Below are 21,997 nucleotides of genomic sequence, written 5' to 3'. Positions count from 1 at the left end.
TAGTTTTCTAATAAGTAGTAGCTTCTCTTCACTTGGGGTTATTATGGAAGCCTGCTGTATGTTCCATTTATGATTCAGCAGCCCCACTGTATATGTATGCTCTTCCCTATAAGTTGATGAGTTTATCATTGCCAGATAATATTTAGTGTTACAGTTGGTCTTACATAATAATGTTTTATATTTTTAGTGAAGCTTTCAAAATACTACTTATATAGCAATGCAATTGCAGCTGTTAGGAGCAGTAACTTAGAAGAGGCACTAGTCAATGAACTTTTGAATTTCCTATTAAACTTTTAATTGGGAAAAAAAGCTATAGGGTAATATTTCTGTTTCTTGTTTTATTGCCACTGCCTTTCATGTCTCGTTAATATGACACCAAGTACCCAAACAGTGAAAGTAAAATGAAATAAAATTATGTCTTTTAACTTAATATTAAATGCTGTAGTAAGTTGCCCAAAGAGAAGTTGAACTCTCTGTACGTTTTATGTATAGAGCATATTTCTGTGCATTTGCCTCTCTCTGCATATGTATTAACAAACAAATTTTATAGTCGGGAATCCTGCTCAAAATGTGATATTCTGAATTTGAGCATTAGTCAAAGGTTGTAGTTACAGGCAAATTTTAGGCCGCGGGCCTTATACAATGAAAGGGGTTCCCTCCAAGAGTAGCATGGGAGTTCCGAATTGTCCATTATCTGTCATGACCTCTAAAGAGTGAAATAGTAGTTAACTGAGGACCTTTCCCTAGGTTGCGGGATGGAGGAGTAGGGGAAGCTTAGACTCTTGCTATGAAGAATTGCATTCTTTTTGCTATGCCATGTGATGGCCAAGTTTCCTGTTTGGAGTGCTCAGGAGGGAAGAGAGGAGAAACTGAACTGATTCTTCAAACAGAAGACTCAGACGATGCTGGAAAATGTATACATGAATTATTGACAGTAAGATGTCAGAGATCCTGTTGCTGGCAGCTGAAGAACTCTGTGGTGACACACTCCTTGATTTTCTTTTGATATCCTTACTGTTCTACTCCATAATCTGCTTTGGGTTTTTTTGGTAGGACAGCTTTCTTACGCAAGAGACTGGTCCTCATACTGCTTTCTTGGGAAAGCAGAATTACCACTGGTTGTTCTTATACATGCTCAGCAGTTATCCTCTGTGTTTTAATCAAACCTATTTCTTTTGAAAGATTTGAGGATTATATGCTGCTATTCAGGAGGACCAATTGTTCACCATGCAGGCTTTTTTGTAAGCCTCACTTGTATAGTTTCCAGATATTTTTTTTGCTTGAAGGGAGAGAGTTGTCTCGCGTGAAAAGCAAATACACAAATACACTGTAAATTTTATACCAGAGCTTCTTCAAAAGCTCTTCAAGAGAGTCTAGAGATATATTCAAGTAATAGGTGCTTCAATAATGGAGTGGTTTTGGATGCATTAGTAATATATCTTTTTTTTTTTCTTTTCTCTCTCCTCCCCCCCCCCCCCCCCCCCCCTTCCCCCCCTTGTTTGAGAGTGAGTTCTCTAGTGATTTAGAGGAGGAACATAGGAACATTTGGGAATGTAAGCAAAAGCAATATAGGGTGTAGATGTCAGAGCCTAAGGAATGTTTTCTTCCAAAACTCTAAACTGGAGAGAGCTCCCCTGAGAAGTAGAGGAGGGCAGGTGCATTGTAGAGAATTGGGAAAGGAAGTGAGATCAAATTTCCATCTGAGAGTTCTGCTTTTGCACTTCTTTCCTCCCCGATATGTCGTCGTTCATCAGAAGCATGCTAACCATTGGTAGAAACAGACGTAATTTTCTTTTTCAAAACTGTTAGTAATGTCAACTGCTCATATAATCTGATTTTAAAAAATGTTCATAACTGAGATTTTAGAAGTTTGATTTTTTTTTTTTTTTTTAATTTACTGGCTCCCAGTTATTTCATTTTACATTGTTAAGGGTTATTCTGTAAAGCTATTGCTATACTCAACACTAACTCAATATTTTTTTCACTGCTGGTTGAGGATGCTGTATTTCTCCAAACCAGCTGTAGGACCCTGTCCATATTAAGTTATGTTCAGGTGATTACAAAAAGTGCCTTACAAAAAGTGACAAGATATATTGCAAGAGAGTTCCATAATCTTTCCTTTCTTCATGTATGCTGCTACTGAGAAACTGACTACCCTGATAATACACCCTTTAAAGCTAAGAGTCATTCATGCCATTAAAACATGTGCAAAGTTCCAGTACTGTGCCCTCTAGATAAGCGCCTGTTACTTGCAGCCTCTTCTAGGAATGAACCAAACCTGGAAGCTCCTTCACATGCATGCCCGATATACCTTTAATCTGGTAGTGATCCACCAGATCGGCTCTTTGTGCAGCTGATAGAACATAAATGTTATCTTGTTGGCTGCAGTGGCACTAAGCAAAATGCAAAGTGCAGTGGTCTGTATCTTAAACCATATACCGACTGAAATAGTGAAAGCAGTGAGGACAGAACATCATATATGGTTATCTAAATGCAGGTGCTCTGTGCATACCTTCAGCAAATAACTGGTTCCCAAGTAATTATATATGCAGCACGATATTTCTGGTAAACATGGTATATCTCCTGTTCATCTGGTTTTATTGTAGTAAATGTTTGGGGTTTCTTCCCTCCCCTTGTTTCTTGATCTACGTTAGTTTGGCTTAGCAAGAAAGCTTTGATGAAGAAGAGTATTGAGAGTCTCACTGTATTTACAGTAGTTAGAGTTTTGGTTTTCGATTGCCACTGGAAGTTTGATCATTTAAATTGAAAGGGACCTCTGAAGGTCATCTGGTCTTACTCCTTGCTTAATGCGAGACTAACTTAGATGGGGTTGCTCAGGGTTTTTCCCAGTTGAGATTTGAATATCTCCAAGGATGGAGGTTCTAAAGCTTCTCTGGGCACCTGTTTTAGTGTTTGATCAAAACGTTGTTGAAAGCGTTATCTGAAAAATCTATTTGGAACTGCAGCTTGTGTCCATTGCCTCTTGTCCTATCACAGGGCATCTTTGAGAAGAGTCTGGTTCTGCCTTCTCTATAACCTACAACTAGGTCGATGGTAACAGCAGTAATAGCTTCCTCTTCTTAAGGCTGAATAAATGCAATTGTCTCAGCCTCTCCTTGTTTACCCCGTTGTCCAGCCACTATTCATCTTGGTAGCCATCTGCTGGACTTCACTCCCATATGTTAATGTCTGTCTTGTACAGGCAATCCCAAAGCTGGACAGAACCCTTCAGATGTGGTCCCACAAGTGTCAAATGAAAGGGAAGAATCATGTCCCTTGGTCTGCAAGCAGACCAGTATGCAGTTGTCTTTGCTGCAAGGGGTATGCTGCTGAGACCTGTTCAACTTGTCCCCCAAATCCTTTTCTGCAAAGCTGTTTTCTATCTGGTTGGCTCCCAGCCTGTACAGGGTTATTCCACCCTTAGATGCAGGACTTTGCCTTTGTTGAACTTCATGAGGTTTCTGTCAGGCCATTTCTCCAGCCACTTGAGGTCTCTCGGAATAGCAGCTCTCCCCTCTAGCATAGAAGCCACTTCCCCCAGTTCAGTATCCTCAGGAAGTTTGCTGCGGGGGCACTCTGTTCCATCGTTCTGGTCATTAGTAAAGACAAACCTTCTTACACCCAATACTGATCTGGAGAAACTCCATTAGAGACTGGTTGGACATGGTATCTTTGGTTATAGCCCTTTGAGCCCAGCAGTCCAGCCGCTCTGTCACTCACTTCATAGTTCACTTATTCAGTTCATATATCACCAACTTAGGTCTAAGGATACTTTGAGACACTGTCTCAGAAGCTTGCTTAAGTCAAGGCAAACAATGTCCAGTATTCTTCCCTCATTTACAGAGCTAATCATCTCACTACAGAAAACAGTCAGATTGATTTACTCTTTCTAAATCCATGCTGGATGGATGTGGCTTCTGGAAAGAAAATTTGCCTCCATAGTCCTCCTGGGGACCCAGGAAAATGCATTTGTTCTGGTTCTGTGGCTCTGTTTATGTCCAACTTGCTTAAGAGCTTTCTAACTTGGTGTTCCACTCGTGGTTAATGCTTCTCTTCCCTGGTACTCTACTGCTGGGCTCAGACCTCATCAGCACAAAATGAGACAAAGACGACATTGGGTATCTAAGCCTTTTTCCATGTCCTTTGTCACTACATCCCCTGCTAGTTGGGGCCTACAATAGCAGGCCTACAATTTCCTTAGTCTTTCTTTTGTTGTCAGCATACCTGTAGAAACTCTCCCTGTTACCCTTAACATCCCTCTCTAGTTTCAACTCCAGCTGAGCTTGGGCTTTTCTAATTTCATTCTGCCTGCTCAAGCAATGTTTCTATACTCCTACCAACTATTTATTGTCTTACCTCTACCTTCTGTGTACTCTTTTTTCTTTTTTCTTTTTTTTTTTGTTAAAAACTCATCCAGAAATTCTGTGTTAACCCATGTAGGTCTTCTGCCATACCTACTTTCTGTACAGTGGAGTAGATTGTTTTTGTGCTTTGAAGAGGTTGTCCTTGAAGATCAACAGGCTTTCATGGGCCCTTTTGGCTTTCAGAGCCATGTTCTATGAGTGGACTGAATTGTTATTAAGACCTGAGGGTCTTCAGGTTTTGTCACTTTTTTTTAGGGTTCTGCAAGGTATGTTTTTCTATTAAAAAATAAGTATTGTAGTAGATTATAGATGGGAATTATTGTGAGACCCAGTCATTGGTGAGCTATATATGGAAGTTTCATCAGCAGTGGCAATGAAATGAAACACTGGAGATCCCAATGGCTTGTTTCCTGGAAGAAGTAGGTTACCACATGTGCTGGAGTCTCCCAGCTGCTTCACTTTGGGACCAAAAATAAGGATATGCTAACCCACAGGGAGATTTCAGGTATATGGTTTGCTGCATTCAGTTTCGAAGGAAGGTACTTCTCTATGGCATCGATTTTGTTAATCACTGAAACTTTGTATCCTAAATGATGTTCATGAAACAGGAACCTGTGCAGAAGGTAGAGCCCTAGAAATAGAGTATAGTAAATGACCTGGTTCCTTGGCATACTTTTTGCAGCTAGCATGTCTTCTGTCTTGCCTGGCATCAGTGATTCTTGCCTGGTTTCCATGTGTGTTTCATTGAGGTGCATCCAAAAAAAAAAAAAGTCTGTAAGGATGTCAGGTTTTTGTTTTTATTTTTATAGATTTGTGAAGAGAAGTGGGGAGAAGAAGCGCAATCTAATCTCTGTTGTAAGATAACTGGCAGTAAAGCTTACATTTCGTCTCCAAGTGGATTCGTGTGGCAATTGGGCATAAACACAGAGAGAACTTGTTCATTAGGAACTCTGCAAGGAAGTATTTTGAAAGGCAAGGAATAGGTGCCTGTTCCAATGGTCTCGAAAAAGAAAACAACAGCTGTGATAGTGTTTTGCTGTTTCCCATAGCTGTCGTGATTATGAAGTGATGATATAGTTAACTTTCTCAAAAGCTTCACAAAGGGAAAGCTTTTCAATGATGTATCTACATTTGTAATCCCAAGAAGAGCTTTTTGTTCCTTCAGTCACTGTCTATCACTTCTGTCTCTATAGTATATTGAAATCCCCTTTCTCAAATCTTGCTGGAAACACTTAGCCCCTAAATTCTTTGCCAGTCCTAAAAATTATGGATTTTCATAAATGTGTGTATGAAAAACCTTCCTCCCCCCCCTCCCCCCCTTTCCTTCTTCTCCCTGTTGAGTCAATTCACTTGGGATTTTGGACAGAATGACTGAAAGACAAATTGGTTGCTTCACAAAGGTAATTAAGACAGTATGTGATGCAGGGGGTGAACAGTTAGGGGTTCTTTCCTACTAATGATCCGTTAATTAGTGAAGGGAGCTCAGTGAGTGTATGGGCCTCTCAGGAATTACCTTTGAATGACATTTAAAACTGCTTTGGTTAAGAAGGTATCATTGCAGGGGGGAGAAGCCTTTTTCTTTTTTTTTTAAATATATTTTCTGTCAACACAGGCCAGCAGAATTTGCTAAACCAGTGCAAATATGTACGTATAATTAGTGTTGCATAGCTATTAAACGTTATTTTAAAATAAGCCAATACACAGCTGTGATACCTTGCTGAGGATTTTGGTAACAATTTTGGTTGCAGCAGTCCTCTATGTTGAGAACAGTAAGCTTGCTACATGGAGCTGGTTAACTGCAGAGCCAGCATGTCTGATACTTGCTACCAGTTCAAGCACTGCACCATGTGAATCTGTTAATATTATTTTTAGGACCAGTCTGGAGTACTTGCTTGAATATTTTTGTGGGAGTCAGCCTGAAGCTGGCAGGGTTAATATTCCTTGGGGGAGGTAAACCAGCAGTGGGGTATCTCTGTATCATGTTCTTTTGTGCGTTTCAAAATATCTCTGGCATGTGCCCTGTCCTCTGCATTGTTTACTCTTCTGCTGTCCAGAGTTATCCAGGATAAATTGACTGCATATGTGCAGGCCCTTAGCAGCTGTTTAGTGTAGAAAGAAGATAGCTGTTATGCAGTCTGAAATTAGCCACTCATTCTTCAGGCTACATGCAGCTGTGGTCCCAAAGGTGAATTTTTCCTCTTCAGATTCAGGCAGCGTTGCTTTAATCAATGTTCTTCTGTAGAGGATAGCCAATGGATTAATTGTAAAATGTATCTTTCTTCCCCCCCCCCCCTCATTTAAGTTGGGAGATTTTTCCAATGCCAACGTGTCAATTAGAATGCAGCTGTGGAGTAGTATTTCTGTTACTGCTTATTTGGAAAGATCTTGTCCCTTACCCTCTCATATGTCATTTTAAGGCAGCAAATAATAAATACTAACCTAAAAATTGAGGCAAAGCAGTTGTTAGAGACAAGCTAATGGATTGCCAGTGGGTTTTAATATACTTTGATTGGTAGTTTGCATGTGTAGAATGGAAGTTTGTGGAATGTGCATCACAAATTTGCCTGGAATGAAGAGAAGAAAATAATCAAAGTAACATAAATTTAGATGATGTTTTAAATGGATGTATTCTAAAGTTCAGAGTTCTGAATTTAAGAGAATGGGAAGCTGAGGCAACAAAACTCCGTTGTATTTTAGAAAGTTTATAACTTCAAAATTCTAAGATGTTCTTCCTCATTTTGATTCTTCAGAAAAAGAGGGAGGAGCAGCAGCAACACAGGACTGAATCTCAAATGGTTTTAATGTGTGGACAAATGCTTCGTATGCTATGGACGGCTGTGTGACAAAGTACTGTAGTTATCTTTTGAGAGTTGCACAAAACTTTAACCTCCTGCTGAAATATTAGGTAATCTGAGGAAAAGCGGCATCTCAGTCATGCTGAAGGAAGAAAAACTGTAGCACAAGGAGGATCTTAGTGATATTGGAAGTATTATTGCTAAAAGCTCTAGATCTGACGTTAATAAATGGGGGTGGTTGCATGCGTTTTCATGTGTGGGTTAGTTCTGGCTGAGATTGCAGGGCGTAGCATGACCGTGTAATGCTAAAACTGGAAGAGGGTAAGAATTTAACTTGAACTGCTGGTTGTCATCTGTACATTTGCTGCTCTATGTTGGGAGCGTTGCTCCGTTGTTTAGTTCTAATCGTCATTGCCTTCAGCATCAAATAAGGATGAGCTAAATCAAGTTGGCTGTGCTTCTGTGCTTTCAAACCAGTTTTGTTATTTGGAAGTACAAATAGGCAGCAGCACTAATATGAATGGTACAGTTGAAACAGTGTTATTGGAGACTGGTTTGTCTGCTTGTCTTCCCTTATGTTGTCTTTAGAGTGGCAGTTAAACCAGTATGTTTAGCTTCCCTTTGGGTGGACCGGGTGAGGAGAATGACCCTAGCTTTATTTTTGACTTAAGTATTTTGTTTGTCTAATTGTTGCTTTTACTGCCTTTTTTTTTTTTTTTTTTAATCCAATGCCTCAGCTGCATAGTTTAAAGCAGTATGGATCTTGCACCTGTGGAGTTGCAGGATTGTGATATTTCATCTATAAATGCTGGTAAGAATATGTGAAATGCAGATTTCTCCAACGCTGCACTTTTGTTATGCTACCTGACTGCCATTTTAGCTAAATTGATTCTTAGGTATTTCTATCATGGAGGGCTAGTTTATATGTGTTTATGATAGCCCTTATATTTGCATTTGAGCAGATGGTTTTGGTAATTCACACCTACTTTTAAAACAGTTCCAGCCTGAAAGGTAAAACTGAACAGGCTTGTCTTTGCTTAAAGTTCACGCCTTTCTTGATACCACGGATAGAGAGATAACTTGATATTTTGGAGCAGAAGAGCAAAAATGTATTCAGTATTGCAAACAGATTATATGGTTAATATAAAGATAAACAGCTAAAAGTCAGTAGGTGTTGAAGCTGAGCATTTCACTTGAAATGAGTTGATTTTTGTGTTGAACAATAATCTCAATATGTATTAAAATCTACCAAAATAGAAATTGTGTGTTATTTTTAAAGCAGTAGAATGTGTGTGGAAAATTCAGTTATACACTCATACATTCAATCCTTCAGATTATTCCAAGGTAGCAAACGTTCTCGTGACGTAGGAAATACTGTTTCTCGTGAAAACGCTGCATCTGCTTTCGATTTCTTCCTCTAAGATTATGCTTTAAAGGAGAGATTCTGAATTCTGTGGCCACTCCTTCCACAGAATACCATAAAAGTTTTGGTTTCATTTTAATATTCATTTTCATCGCTAGTCCAAGAATGGACAAAATGTACATATATATATATCTCTCTATGTTATTAAAAAAAAAAAATCTCATTTCTTGTTCTGCAGTGGCCCTGTGTGTAAAGACTAGAATAAAGGGCACAGGAAAGACTGTGGGAGATCATAATGAGTAACAGGATAGTATGTTGCTTTCTGTAATGTTCCATGTGGCTCTCAAAACACGATTCCTAATAAGCCTTCTGTTTAGACTTGACTATTTATATGAAATTGCTCACAATTTCTTCACTATTGCTATGCATCAAAATAATTTCCAAAATATTTTAAGTGCAAAAATGGCTTTGATTTATCTTAAAACGCAGAGAGGAAAGTGTTGAGAAGTAATTTGCATTTCAAGGTTACATATGTGATCTGTGACATGAGGAATGGAGTTACAAGTACACAATCTCCAAGGTTTAAACTCTCTACAATGAACATTTTTGGTAGTGGGTTTTATGTGTAGTAGCAATGGCCAAAATAGAGAACGGGCCTTTTTCCTTGACTTTAGTGAAAAGGGCCAGCAAACTATTCTGCTCTGCTAGCCTTATCAAAGTCTTGACAAGACAAGACCAAGCTACCCTTTATTTTGTATTGCTGGATCACAGCTTTAACAAGTTCAGAAACTTCAGGGTGCTGGCTTTCATATACAGCAACAGCAGCTTAACCTGCGCTAATCATTTTGGAGATTGCATTTGTATTTTACATGCTTTATTTCTTCTTGAAAGTGAATCCTTGTGTTGTTGCCAGATAATCAGAGCAGTTGGTAGACATGTGAAAGAAAGAGTTATTGGAACATGAGGTTGTGGTTTTTTCCTAAAAAGGTGCACAAATTATACCTTTTTTTCAGGGGAATTCTAGCTGCTTGTCTAAGAGAAGCTGCTTGGTAAATAAAATACCTAAAGATTCAGAGTTTTCAGTAGTTTCCTGGGGAGCTGAATTCATGGCTTTAAAGCTGTGAAACAGGCTTTAAGGTTGGTTCATATTTCTGAGGATGTGGAGCACTCTAAACATTATTCATGAAGTAATACAGTTGTTCGGACACCTGTTTACATCTTTTGTAGGTATATGGACTGTATTACCTCTAAGTGGATATTTAAGACAAGGAAACCAATGCGTTTTGGCCCTGATTGGAGATTGCCCTTTTCCTTCCAGGCCAAGAGAAATAACTGAAAATTAGAAATAGTTCAACTGGAAATAAATTACAGGTCTTATCTCTGACTTTTTTTTTTAGACACACCTCATGTCAATTTTGAGCCCTGGCTTAAACATTTCTGTAAAAGACAATGATCCATAGGTTTGTGCCCAGAGACTTAAGCTTTAAAATTGTGTTTGGGTGGATGATTCTGCTACTAATAGCTTTTTGGAAAAAATGCAATGCATTGAACTGCACGTTGTGATAATGAGGTTTAATGTTCATCTCTGCAATGGACTTTTTGAATGAACATCTTGTGTCTTCTAATAATAGTTCACACGCTGTTGAGAGGTTAACTTACCCATTTTTTTGGGAACCTTCAGTGCTGTGGTAACAGACCATTGAGATATTTCTGCGACTATGAATCATTCCCAGTCATACATGACAATCCTACAACTCCTTTGCTTGTGTCTTAAGTTCAGTTGTAGTAACCGTTAGCTGTGAGGTTTTTTCCTGATTTGGCATGTCAAATCAATATAATTTGGAATTTCAAAGGTACCGTTATAAATTGTGAGTGGGTTTTTTTGTTTCCAACATTTTCATTGGGAAAATTTCTTCAGTATTAATAATACATGTACTTACACCACATATTCCTGTCAGACACTTAAAAGGGGAGTAGATGACAAGATATGTGGGGGGAAAAAAACCCCATGCTACCTCTTTTTAATATGGTGGTCTCTCTGCCTAGCTCTGTGCAGTTATAGCACTGTTTGGCTAAATCATAAAATTGAACTGTCTATCAAGGCTAAAGAAATAAGTTTACTTTTTTGATATATATATTATCCGTATTTCAGTTTAGTTAGATTTTATCTCTGTTCTCATGGAAGTTAGTAACTGCAATGCTTAAATCTATTTTCAGTAGCTTCCTTTGAGTGTTTTAAATTTCCCTCATATTTCAGGTATGGCTCTTGAGAGAAAAGTAATAGGAAAAGGTTTTTTTGGTACCAATTTAAAAATTGCTCTGAAAACTTAAATATAGCTCAGAAGTGATCATTTATTAGTTCAAAACACTAACTTAGTTTTGTTTCATAGTCTTATAATGAAAGTAGCTTATATTACTAATAAAAACCCTGCTTAATCAACAGGGATGGCAGCAGTTAGTCTAAATTATGAAAATGTTCAGGCACAGTCTAGAATCAAGCGTGACAATTAGGAGTTGAACTGCTCTCACTGAGAGGGTGAATACTGTCCTTTTTTTTATTTTTCCCCACCATTCTCTATTTACTGTTATCTCTCTCTGCTCTGAACTTTGTGGTTCATTATAGGACTTCTGGGAATGCCGCCAGCAAGATGCTCCTGATTGATGGTTCTGAAGCCAAACTTCAGGGGCTCTTACAATGTCTGTCAGCTTTGGCGTTGCTGTCTCCTGGGATTGCTTTCAATTTGTATCATCCTACAGCAGGCTGTAAACCTGTCTGCTTCCTGTTGTCCAGGAGTTTAATGCAGACCTCAGAGCAGCAGCAGATTAGCGGCATGCATAAAGAAAAAGGTACTCGGGGACTGAAAGTCAGCCGCAGAGTCCTGTGGGGCTAAGACTTCAGGTAGTAACTTCGACATGTCAGTCTGGATTAGATGTGGGCTAGAGCTGGTTGCCAAACATAAAATGATTTTGTGGTAGAGGAGAAAGATGGTTTAGTCATGTGCCTTTAGGATTTCCCAGCAGAAGGAAAAGGTAAATGGAAAGTTTAGCAAGTGAAAATGAAGGCTGTTCTTGTTGACTGGCTTGCAGGTGTAGTACTAATTAGAAATCATAATGCTCCAAGAATAGATTTTCTGTACTCTTCAGATAGTTAGCTCTGGAAATGAGGACCTCTATTTCATTATGCGAATTAAAAAATAAAGATGTGAAGAACTAAAATGCAACAGACCTGTGTTTTTTTTCCTTTTCTTGTAGTTTTAAGATTGTGCACGGTTAAACTGTTAAACTCCTCTGCAAGAAAGTGGTGTGTAAAGTATGATAAACTTAGAAAAGAAATACCACTAAACCTATAGGCCTGTCTCTTCTGTCCAGTTAGCAATTAAAGAACCAACAGCACTAACTGGTAAGAGTAAAATGTTGATAAAAGGTTGACATAAATCTCCTGAATAACCAGTGGGCTTCATTAATTGGGTGTGTGGAGTGGCAGTTGAACAGCAACACTGTCAGCAGGAGATGAGTTGAAACTGGGTGCGCTTTTATTTCCTCTTTGGAAAAGGGATATGAAGCCTGGCAGAGGTCTGCCGTTGGGGGTGAATGGAACGGGTTTTGTCCAGGCATTTTGTTTTGTGTAAGGCTGCTTGTATAGCCTTGCGCCGTGTGTCAGAGGAGGATAATGTTGTCTTTCGGGCAGTGCTTTGAGGTCTTTCATTAGAAAAAAATCAGAATAAATGTCAGCTAATTTGTAGTTACTCCTCAGAAGCGACTAGTACTGGCTCCTGGCAGAGGTGGCCAAGTCATTTGCTAACTTCAAGTGAGGACCAAAACTGGATCAGAAATACTAGGATTTCTGTACTAATTAAACTTTCCAGTAAAAACATGAACAGTCTTATCTTCAGAAACTTCCGGGAACCTGAGCTGATATATTCCTGCTTTATTTGACTGTTTCTGAGGACCAGAAGTGTAAAAATAGATGTGCCGTCTCCTCCTCTTCCCTCTCCCTATATGAACTAACTGTAACTTTGTGAATGCGTTGTTCAATTCCTGACTTTTTCCCCTCAGCCATGCATTCTGTAAGTGTATAAAGCTTTCTGCATTCATTTTAGTCTATAGTTTGTTTTGTCATTTTTCTATAGTGTTAAGCAATTGTGAGTAGATTAGAAACACGCTTATCTAACCTGTGCAGTTTCACACTCAAGTATTTATTATTTTAATATTCTGCTAATTTTTATTTTTTGAAGTCTTTCTTTCATAACTACTTAGTTTTACCTTCAGATTTTAGTAGTTTAAACATTTAAAAAATACAAATATAAAAATATAGCTAATTTTATCCAATATAAAGGCAGTGACGAGTTGTTTTCAGGTGTACTTACATATCCAATTTTCGTTTTGAATTACTTTTGCAAGATGCTTTCTTCAGTGAGTTTGTAGCTATCTTGTGAGGTCAGTTGGAAATTTACACGCACACACCACCCCCCCACCCCCTCCTGTTTACAAATATGAACAGTCATCCACACGTCCTTCTGATGTAGACCAGTGGAATGCAAAGTTTGCATCTAAAAGTAAAAAATTCTGAAGACTTTTTATTTTAGCCAGTATGTTTTTCAGAACATATGTTCAATACCTGTTTTATAAAATGTGTAGCTGACATTCAGAAATGATTTCCTCAAAAATGTCTTGTTTTCTGCCTGTGGGTATCAAGCACAGGCCTCATCAAAGGTCAGAAAATATTCTCAAAACAGTGTAGCTTCTTAGTAATTTAAATAAGAATTTGTATTCCTTCATGTTAAATATTAATACTAGTAATATCATAAACCCTCTTGCATCTCATGGGACAGCAAGATTACTGGGTCAAAAGGATGTGTCTTCTTCCTTACAGGCATTATGCCTTTATGAAAGCTTCAGCTGAAGTGAGTCTTGCATATTTATTAACATTTCTTCAAGGAATGCTTTTTTCCCCTGCGTCTATCTACTTATTATGAAGGTTTTGGCACCCACAATTATTTAGTCAGTATAAAATGTTTAAGAACGTGATTATGAATATATTTTGACAAAATAGAAATTTTCATATTTCTAGTGGGAAAAGTATTTCAGTTATCTCAGGTTTTGTGCAACTTTTGGGGAAAGATGTTCTTAGTCTCAGGATTCTTCCATTAGTCTTTAATATAAAGGGGCAGTAGGATATACAGCTTAACTTCATTTTCACCTTCAATATATGAAGACGTTTGGGGTCTTTGTTTCAGTACATGCAGCTTGCACCACATTTTTCCACAATAAGAGTTAAGAAGGCAGTCAAAAATTTTATTCATACTATAAAGAAATATTAGTTTTAGTTTGCTTTTTCTGCACATAGCACAGTCTAGGAGAGGATTTTATTGGTTAGTACGCCCTGTGCTTTGATTTTGCAGTTAAATATTTGCATTGTACGTTAAGGTGTATTGTGGCAATCTGCAAATGCAACTACAGTTCCTGAGCTATTTAAGTGTATCTGCTGAATAACATAGCCTATTTCCCGATTGCAAATAATATGCTTATCTATGTTATGTTTAATTTATGTGTAATTTATCCTATTAGATAAGATTTGTATTGCTGCTGTAAAATTGTATTAGAAAAAGCCATGTGGGTTTAAGAAATTGTTATCTTACCCGTTTGGTATGTTTAGACAATACAAACTGCTGAGCTCCTGTGCAAATAGTTTCACCAAGACCTACTGCGGAAATTCCTTCTGAGTATGAATGCTGATGCAGAGCTGTGTGCAGCAGCTAAAAAGTTCCTGCTTTCTAGAGGCTTGTGTGGATTTTCTGTGTAAACAAATGTTGTCCAAGATTATAAGCAGGATAAGTAACTCTGTGGTCTTCAAGGGTATGATCAGAGGTTCTTGATACTTTGCAGGGCAGCTGAAGCCTTGGAACTTAGGTGAGTTTGCAAATTCACCTGTGGTAGGACTGGATGATGGCCAATGAAATTAATGTTGAGTTGTACTGTCCTTTATTGCCTAGAGCAATATTCCAACTGTTATTGTTAACCATAGCTACCACTTCAATTGTGCACAAGTTACGTCTAACCTAACACCTGCAACAAAACAGCATGTGTGTACAAACAAAAACTATGCCAGCTCATTCACATGCTTTACTGACCCATTACTACAAATATAACTACTACTACCAGCACCTCCCCATAGCAACACCATAGAAGTTGTCATCCCATGCACCACCCAAGGGGTGATGGGGAGGTATCTGCACTGATGGTTGCCATCAGCTGTCACTCATGTGGGGGTAATCTGACTGATGTGGACCAGGGTCCATATATGTAGCTTCTCTCTGCAAAGACTGAAGGCAGGGTCCTCTGTTCTTGCTGCTCAGCAGTCAGCAACACCAGCATCTTCAAAGGAACTTCCCCAATACTGGCCTGTCACAACTAGTGCATTGCATAGCTTGCTTAATCAGATGCTTTTTGGCAGACCATGTTATTATGCTGTTAGTGTCGACTATGGACCTTACAGCTCAACTGTTAGTTTTGTTTCTCTACAGTCATCTTAAAGCCACAGTTCAGACATTTGTGTCAGGCAGTTTAAGTGCCACAGGAAGGCTGTGCAAACTCCGCCACAGATCTTAGACTTGTATGTAAGATTAGTATCTTATCCAATTGCCGAGTGAGAAGCACTGGTACATATTTTGTTTTACAACAGCTGGTGTGTTTTCAGCCTGTAGTGTAAGATGGAGTGTATATGCTACCCAGCAACCTCTATATGGGAAATATGAAAGGATCAGTATCTTCACTGAGAAGTGTTTAGTGATCCATAAATCAGAAGGAATTGAAAATGATTGCTGCAAATCTCACCTGCTTGCCATTCACAGTGATAGTTTGAGAGCTATTGACAATGTCTCACTGCAGAAGTCTCCCACAATTTTTGAAGCTGATCTTAATGAAAGCAGGCATCCAGTTTGGCTATTTTTTTTTTTTTGAGGCCAGTATTTGATATACACTTACAACAATGTTAGAAAACTTGATGTTTGACATTGAATTAGTCTTTTGATAAATTGTAAACAGTGTCAAAGGCAGGTGTGTGCTGGAGGCTTGCTGCTTGTAGTCATGGTTCTAATACAGGTCCAGGATAAGTCTCAGGCTCTTCCATAAATACAGAGATCCTTGTATCACTGGATCCTTGTATCCAGCTGCTCTACGTGGCGTTATCTGGATGCTCTTTATGCTTCCAGCTAAGTTTTTACTTGATGTCTTTTGTCAGCTCTGCCTCTCTAGCCATAAGCAGATTTTCTTTGCAGCTACAAGGAGTAAACTAAGTCTCCAGGAACATCGATAGTGTGTATGTTGTATGCCACCGCATCTCAGTGCGAGGACTAATTCTTCGGGTATCATTGTGAATCTCGGGTCTCTGCCTGGCTCCTTGACCTGTGTGTTCCTGTCAGTTCTCTACGGAAAATGTTCCTTTTCCTTTCCTGCCATCTCTGTCAGCTGAGGAACCATAGATTCATTGAAAAGATGAGGCTGGAAGGCATCTCAGTAGAGCATCTGGTCCAAGCCCTGGCCCTGCTTAGAGGAGTGCTGACTTTCTGACCAGGTTGCTCAGGATGGAAACATTGATGTTCCAGACCAGAATCTGTATTGTCCCACTCAAAAACTTGCACGCTTATCTCTCTCAGAGCAGTGAGTTACAACTTATTTTTGCTTTCTCTCACCTGGGACAGAGTAGCAACTCTACCCACTTTTTTCCCCACCACATTTTGAGATAAAAGAACTGGGCCTGTTGCAATGAGTATGAGAGTGTTCTTCCATAAAACTGCGTATTGCTGTGATAGTTGCATTAAGAGTAATACATGTGTTGCTTTGTAATTGAATCATCTGGCTGACGTGGTGTCTCAGTGTTTATAGTTTGATATGCTGAATGCATGCTGGGACTGAAGCAGTGTCAAGAAAAAAAAATACAGAGGGAGATAAAAAACTGTAACTAGTTGACTTAGATATACTGAAACTGTTTTCTAAAACAGCAATAAAAATGGAGGCAATTGCAAGCTTTACCTAATGAGAAACTTTTTAGCCAGACAAGCCCAGTAAGTGACAGAAGGAATTACTTGTCTCTGGGTGAAACCTCCATGCCTACGCGCTTCTGGGCTGTGTGAGATTGTTAGGTGGCTAAAATGGGGTTTAATTTCTTTCTTCAGAGTGAATTTATGAATATAAGTTATTCTTAAAGGTACAACATTTACCTGTAACATTTCTGCCAACATAATAGAGAATCATATGAAGAGATAGCCAATTTTGCTTTAAATGTGAAAGTATGTTATATATCTGTAAATAGTGTTTATTTGTATATTTGTAGTACTGCTGTCATCCGAAATGCATTGACTCAATTACAATTCTCTTACTGTTCTTCTCCAGCTTTTGAACTGCAACATTTAAAATCACAGATATGTTACTACTTTATTCATAGAATTATAGAATGGTTTGGGTTGGAAGGGACCTTAAAGACCATCTAGTCCAACCCCCCTGCCATGGGCAGGGACACCTTCCACTAGACCAGGTTGCTCAAAGCCCCATCCAACCTGGCCTTGAACACTTCCAGGGAGGGGGCATCCACAGCTTCTCTGCGCAACCTGTTCCAGTGTCTCACCAGCCTCACAGTAAAGAATTTCTTCCTTACATCTGATCTAAATCTACCCTCTTTCAGTTTAAAGCCATTACCCCTTGTCCTATCACTACATGTCCTTGTAAAAAGTCCCCCTCCACCTTTCTTGTAGGCCCCCTTTAGGTACTGGAAGGCTGCTATAAGGTCTCCCTGGAGCCTTCTCTTCTCCAGGCTGAACAACCCCAACTCTCTCAGCCTGTATTCGTAGGAGAGGTGCTCCAGCCCTCTGATCATCTTCGTGGCCCTCCTCTGGACTTGCTCCAACAGGTCCATGTCTTCCTTATGTTGAGGGCCCCAGAGTTGAACGCAGTACTCCAGGTGGGGTCTCACGAGAGCAGAGTAGAGGGGGAGAATCACCTCCCTCAACCTGCTAGCCACACTTCTTTTGATGCAGCCCAGGATATGGTTGGCTTTCTGGGCTGCGAGCGCACATTGCTGGCTCACACTCAGTTTTTTATCGACCAACGCCCCCAAGTCCTTCTCCGCAGGGCTGCTCTCAATCCACTCATTGCCCAGCCTGTATTTGTGCTTGGGATTGCCCTGACCCATGTGCAGGACCTTGCACTTGGCCTTGTTGAACTTCATGAGGTTTGCATGGGCCTGTCAAGGTCCCTCTGGATGGCATCCCTTCCCTCCAGCGTGTCCACACAGCTTGGTGGTGTTGGCAAGCTTGCTGAGGGTGCACTCAATCCCACTGTCCATGTTGCTGACAAAGATGTTAAACAGTGCCAGTCCCAATACTGACTTTACATACCTTACTGGTTTGCTTTCTCTTTTTAGGTGTCTTGGCTTTTTAATCCAACAAGAAGTGAAATAACAAGTCTAGATAGTGGAAATATAGATGACATTTTAAGTGAGTACTTTGAATATTATTTTTTCTTTGTATGTCTACAGTCACTTATCTGTGTGAATCTTGCAATGCTATTAAATGAATATGCATACCCTAGCTTTGAATATAGGAATTGCAATCAGCATAGAAGTATTAAATGCCTATGATCAAAATTAGCTGTCCGAACTAATGTATCGCCTAACAAATTACTTCATTGTAATCTCAATGAGGATTTGAAGTGTCTAAGAAAAATACCTGGTATCTTGTTTGCAGATGAGAATGCTTGATTACATAACCAAAACCTGTCAAGAGAGCATTTTAAAAGTTCCCCAAAAAATAGCAGCAACTGAAACCCATGGTAATGGGCCTTAAGTATCTTGCTTGTTCAGCTGTGCTTTTCCTCAGGTTAAGCATTGTCCTGATTCTGGTGGCTCACAGAAAGGAGACCCATTAATTAAACAGATATGTATTCCTTGTCTGAAACCTTTTCAACTGAAAAGTATGCAATTTGTCTGTATCTGGTGGTCTTCACAGGAAAAAAGTTACTACATTGTTTCAAATATATTGAGAAAAAAAATCTTTATACTCTTCAAGTCTGTACTAGAATCTGCCTACTATTGCAGGATTGCTTTGTGTAGTAAACGTCTGATTAGGTGATGTGAGATCTGTTTGTAAATACCTTTTACACAGTGGAAAATATAAAATCCTTTTGTAAAATGTTATTCATAAAAGGGAATATATGCCAAGTGTAAGTACTTTTAAAATTTATCCAATTACTTTCAATAAATACTTTATGCCTTAGAGGTAACCCTAAATTTCTCTGTGCTTGTTAATTTCCTGCTCACCACTTGCATTCCTTGCTGTAGTGTTTTCCAGCCTTCTCAAGAGTCGTCTCTTCCAGCATGTTGTCTTTCCCAGGCTTCCAACTTCTTAATCTTTGCTTGTAACTGCTTTGTAACTTTGTCAATAGTGCAAATTTGTCTAGCAACATTTCTGCTTTATAAAGCTGTTGCTGATACTCTATAGTTCCAGTATTTATTTCAAGTTTTTTTTCAATGGCTAGGCCACTACTACTGTTAAAAATCAATTTACAGCATGGTTGTTATATTGTGTAAAGATCACAATTTATTTTTGGGCAGGAGATTTATCCTTCTAGTTTTGATATATTTTCTTTTTTTTTGGCATGTGAAAAATAATGTATAGGAGCATGATTTCACTATCTCATCATATATATCCCTGTAGTATTGCATTTTTTTCGAGTGTCCCTTAGCATTTTTCTTTTTTGGGGACTGAAGATTTCTCTGCTACCTTTTGCCTTAGTATCCAGCTTCTTAGCAAATAAGGCAGGTAAGGACTGACCAGAGCAAGTTGCACAGGCAGGCTGCATGTTGGTCATTCTTCTAATCCAAATAGTTGACATTTTGGCTTTTAACTGTTTTTTAACACTTATGAATAATCTAGATAATGCTTAAAAGATATACTAGAGTACAACTTCTGGCTTTGAGTGCCTTAATTTTAAATCCAGAATTACTTTTTGTCTCGTGTCACTTAATTACTACTTTTGTGTCTTAATACCTTAAGTATTGACATTTTTAATGTCTAATATATCAATAAAGTCAATAAAATACTTGACTAGAGGCCTTTTTCATCACTTTCCCATTTGATATAGATTATATTTCAGATAAGATTTATCCTAGCAGTTTTCTAGCAATCAGACTAAGCTGTATGCTGAATAATCTAGAAATACTTGCTTTTATAGTTTTTGTGCGTATTTTTATAATCTCAGATAAAAGCACTAAGAAGTTTGCCTCACAATGTGACATTGGGTTTTTTCTTTTTCCTTCCTCTTAGACAATGCAGATGTTGCTTTAGTTAATTTTTATGCTGATTGGTAAGTTATACAAGTTTTTTTTCTATGTTTAAACTTCTGTCTTTTGAAAACTGTCATGTTTGGCTATAGTTTTCTGATTGAATATACAGTGGTATGTTGTTTTCAAACTAGTTCTTTCCTTTTTTTTTCATGTCTTGATTACTTCCCCTTCTGCTGTTCTGCCATCTTTTGTTTCATTCAGGGCTCCTATCAGAGGAAAAAGGCTTCTATAGTAGTATGGAATAACATGCTATGTAATTGATTCCCCCCCCCGCCCTCTTAACAAGGCAGATTTCATTAGCTTTTTGCTCCTTTACGTAGGATAGTCCAAAGTACTCCATTTTTCCATTTTCTTCTGTGTTGGTCCCGTGTGTGTGCTAGAAAGAAAAAGGCTTGAAATTATACTAAAAATCAATTTCTTCTCTAATCTGGAAGACCTTCCAAGTGGAGAACTAGAAAAATTATAATTGAGGGATGAAATGTGAGCAACTGGAAACGGAAAGAATTTGAAGCCAGATTGGTTAGACATTGTGAAAGACATACTTAGAGGGAACTGTTTACTTGATATTATAATTAAAAAAAAAAAAACCCAACTTGCATACAAAATCATCATTAGAATTAATTTAAGCACCATACCCCCCTTTTTTTTATTGTGTAAGAAGTAATTGTAAATGTTCTGTTCTGCTCCACCATTAATATTTTTAAAAGAATCTTTAGTGAGGAAGAAACCAGAAAAGTATTCAGAGAAAATAAAATTTAACATGCAAATTAATATAGAAAATGAGGTTAGAAAAATAAATCATTTTCTGTCTTCCTTGATTAAAGTAATCTTGGATGTAAATAGCTTTATAATGTAAAGCAATATATAAACTGAAGTACTACACTTGAAATATTCCTCTCCCTGCTGTTTTGCTTTGTAAGCATAAAACATTGGCCTTCAGAATCAAAAGTCATGTAGCTGATCAGACTTCTGATTCCTTCCACCTCTTTCACATCCCACTGTATGTGTAAGTCTGTAGGTTTGTGTGGCCTAGAAACAGCAAGCGCACAGAGCTTTACATGAAAAATCTATACTTTGCCTTTACTGATAATTCATTCAACTAGTGGCAGGCTAATTTTAATTGTTTTTTAAAAGTTATTTTGAAAAATTTATACCCAGTCTTTTCATATAGAATGAAGTTCTCGATAAAGATGTTTTTAGTGCCTTCATTTAAACTTTGCATAGACATTATACCAATCTAGATCAGTTTAATAACCTTTGTATATACCTCAGTCATTTTATAGACAGTTTTTATGTTCAATTAGTTTGCATCTGTTCATTTGCTACCACAGACTAAATTGATACTAGGCACATTTAAACCACTAGAATTTTTCTTTAGAGAGATTGCATTTGTTTACCAAGTAAGCTATTTGTTTGAAATGTCTTTCTTTATAATGATAGTACAACTAAGTAACTAGTTAAGTAAGAAACTAGGTCTAATCTCTTACCTGTTCTGTGTAGAATTATGCTATAAAGGCTGTCTTCTAAAATAAGTAAATAAATGAAACTTTTAAGATGGTTATTTTCAGTTTGTGATCTGCAGATACCTGGTGGATCATGGACTACTGCAAAAGGTTTTACTAAAGATAACCAAGGAAAGCAAACGTATGGAGAGTAAATTTAATACACTGAAATTTGGGGTCTCTGTTGCCATTGAAAAATCACTTTTGGATTTTGCAGAAGACAAACTGCAGGAGGCTAAAAATTCATGTTCTGATACTGTGATAAAGGGAACATACCAATATTTTAAAACTTGTTATAGCAAGGTAACAAGCGTCCTGTTTTAGGACCTTATTAGCACAGCTCTTTCTGCAAATCCCCACTGCTTTCAAATCCTTTGTAGAATAGATTTGCTTTGAATTTAAAAACTTGCGTATGCTTGCAAGTTGATTTGTGTTATAGTAGGTCATAATTTTAAAACATTACAGCCTTAATTATGATCATTACATGTAGGCATTTGGTAATAACTCCTCAACATAGCATACTGCCAGCCTATGATGTAACGTGACCTTTGAATAAGAACAGATCAGTTTCGCTGATGTAGATACTCTGCTGTAAGGGTGGAGAAGAATGAGGGACAAGGAAGCCATATGTAAGG

At 38.2% G+C, this 21,997-nt stretch overlaps 1 protein-coding gene across 1 annotated transcript in view; it reads left to right on the top strand.

Moving 5' to 3' along the window:
* The window catches only part of ERP44 (endoplasmic reticulum protein 44), a 55,189-nt gene that overhangs the window by 3,763 nt on the left and 29,429 nt on the right, over positions 1-21,997 (top strand). The window contains exons 2-3 of the mRNA XM_050892575.1: positions 17,941-18,013; positions 19,841-19,880. Coding sequence (XP_050748532.1) covers positions 17,941-18,013; positions 19,841-19,880 — 113 coding nt within the window. The remainder of the gene's footprint in view (positions 1-17,940; positions 18,014-19,840; positions 19,881-21,997) is intronic.

This window comes from Gymnogyps californianus, chromosome 2 (genome assembly GCF_018139145.2).
Source record: "Gymnogyps californianus isolate 813 chromosome 2, ASM1813914v2, whole genome shotgun sequence".
Classification (NCBI taxonomy): Eukaryota; Metazoa; Chordata; class Aves; order Accipitriformes; family Cathartidae; genus Gymnogyps; species Gymnogyps californianus.
Note: the sequence above shows the minus strand (reverse complement) of the source record. Positions and strands in the feature narration are given on the sequence as shown.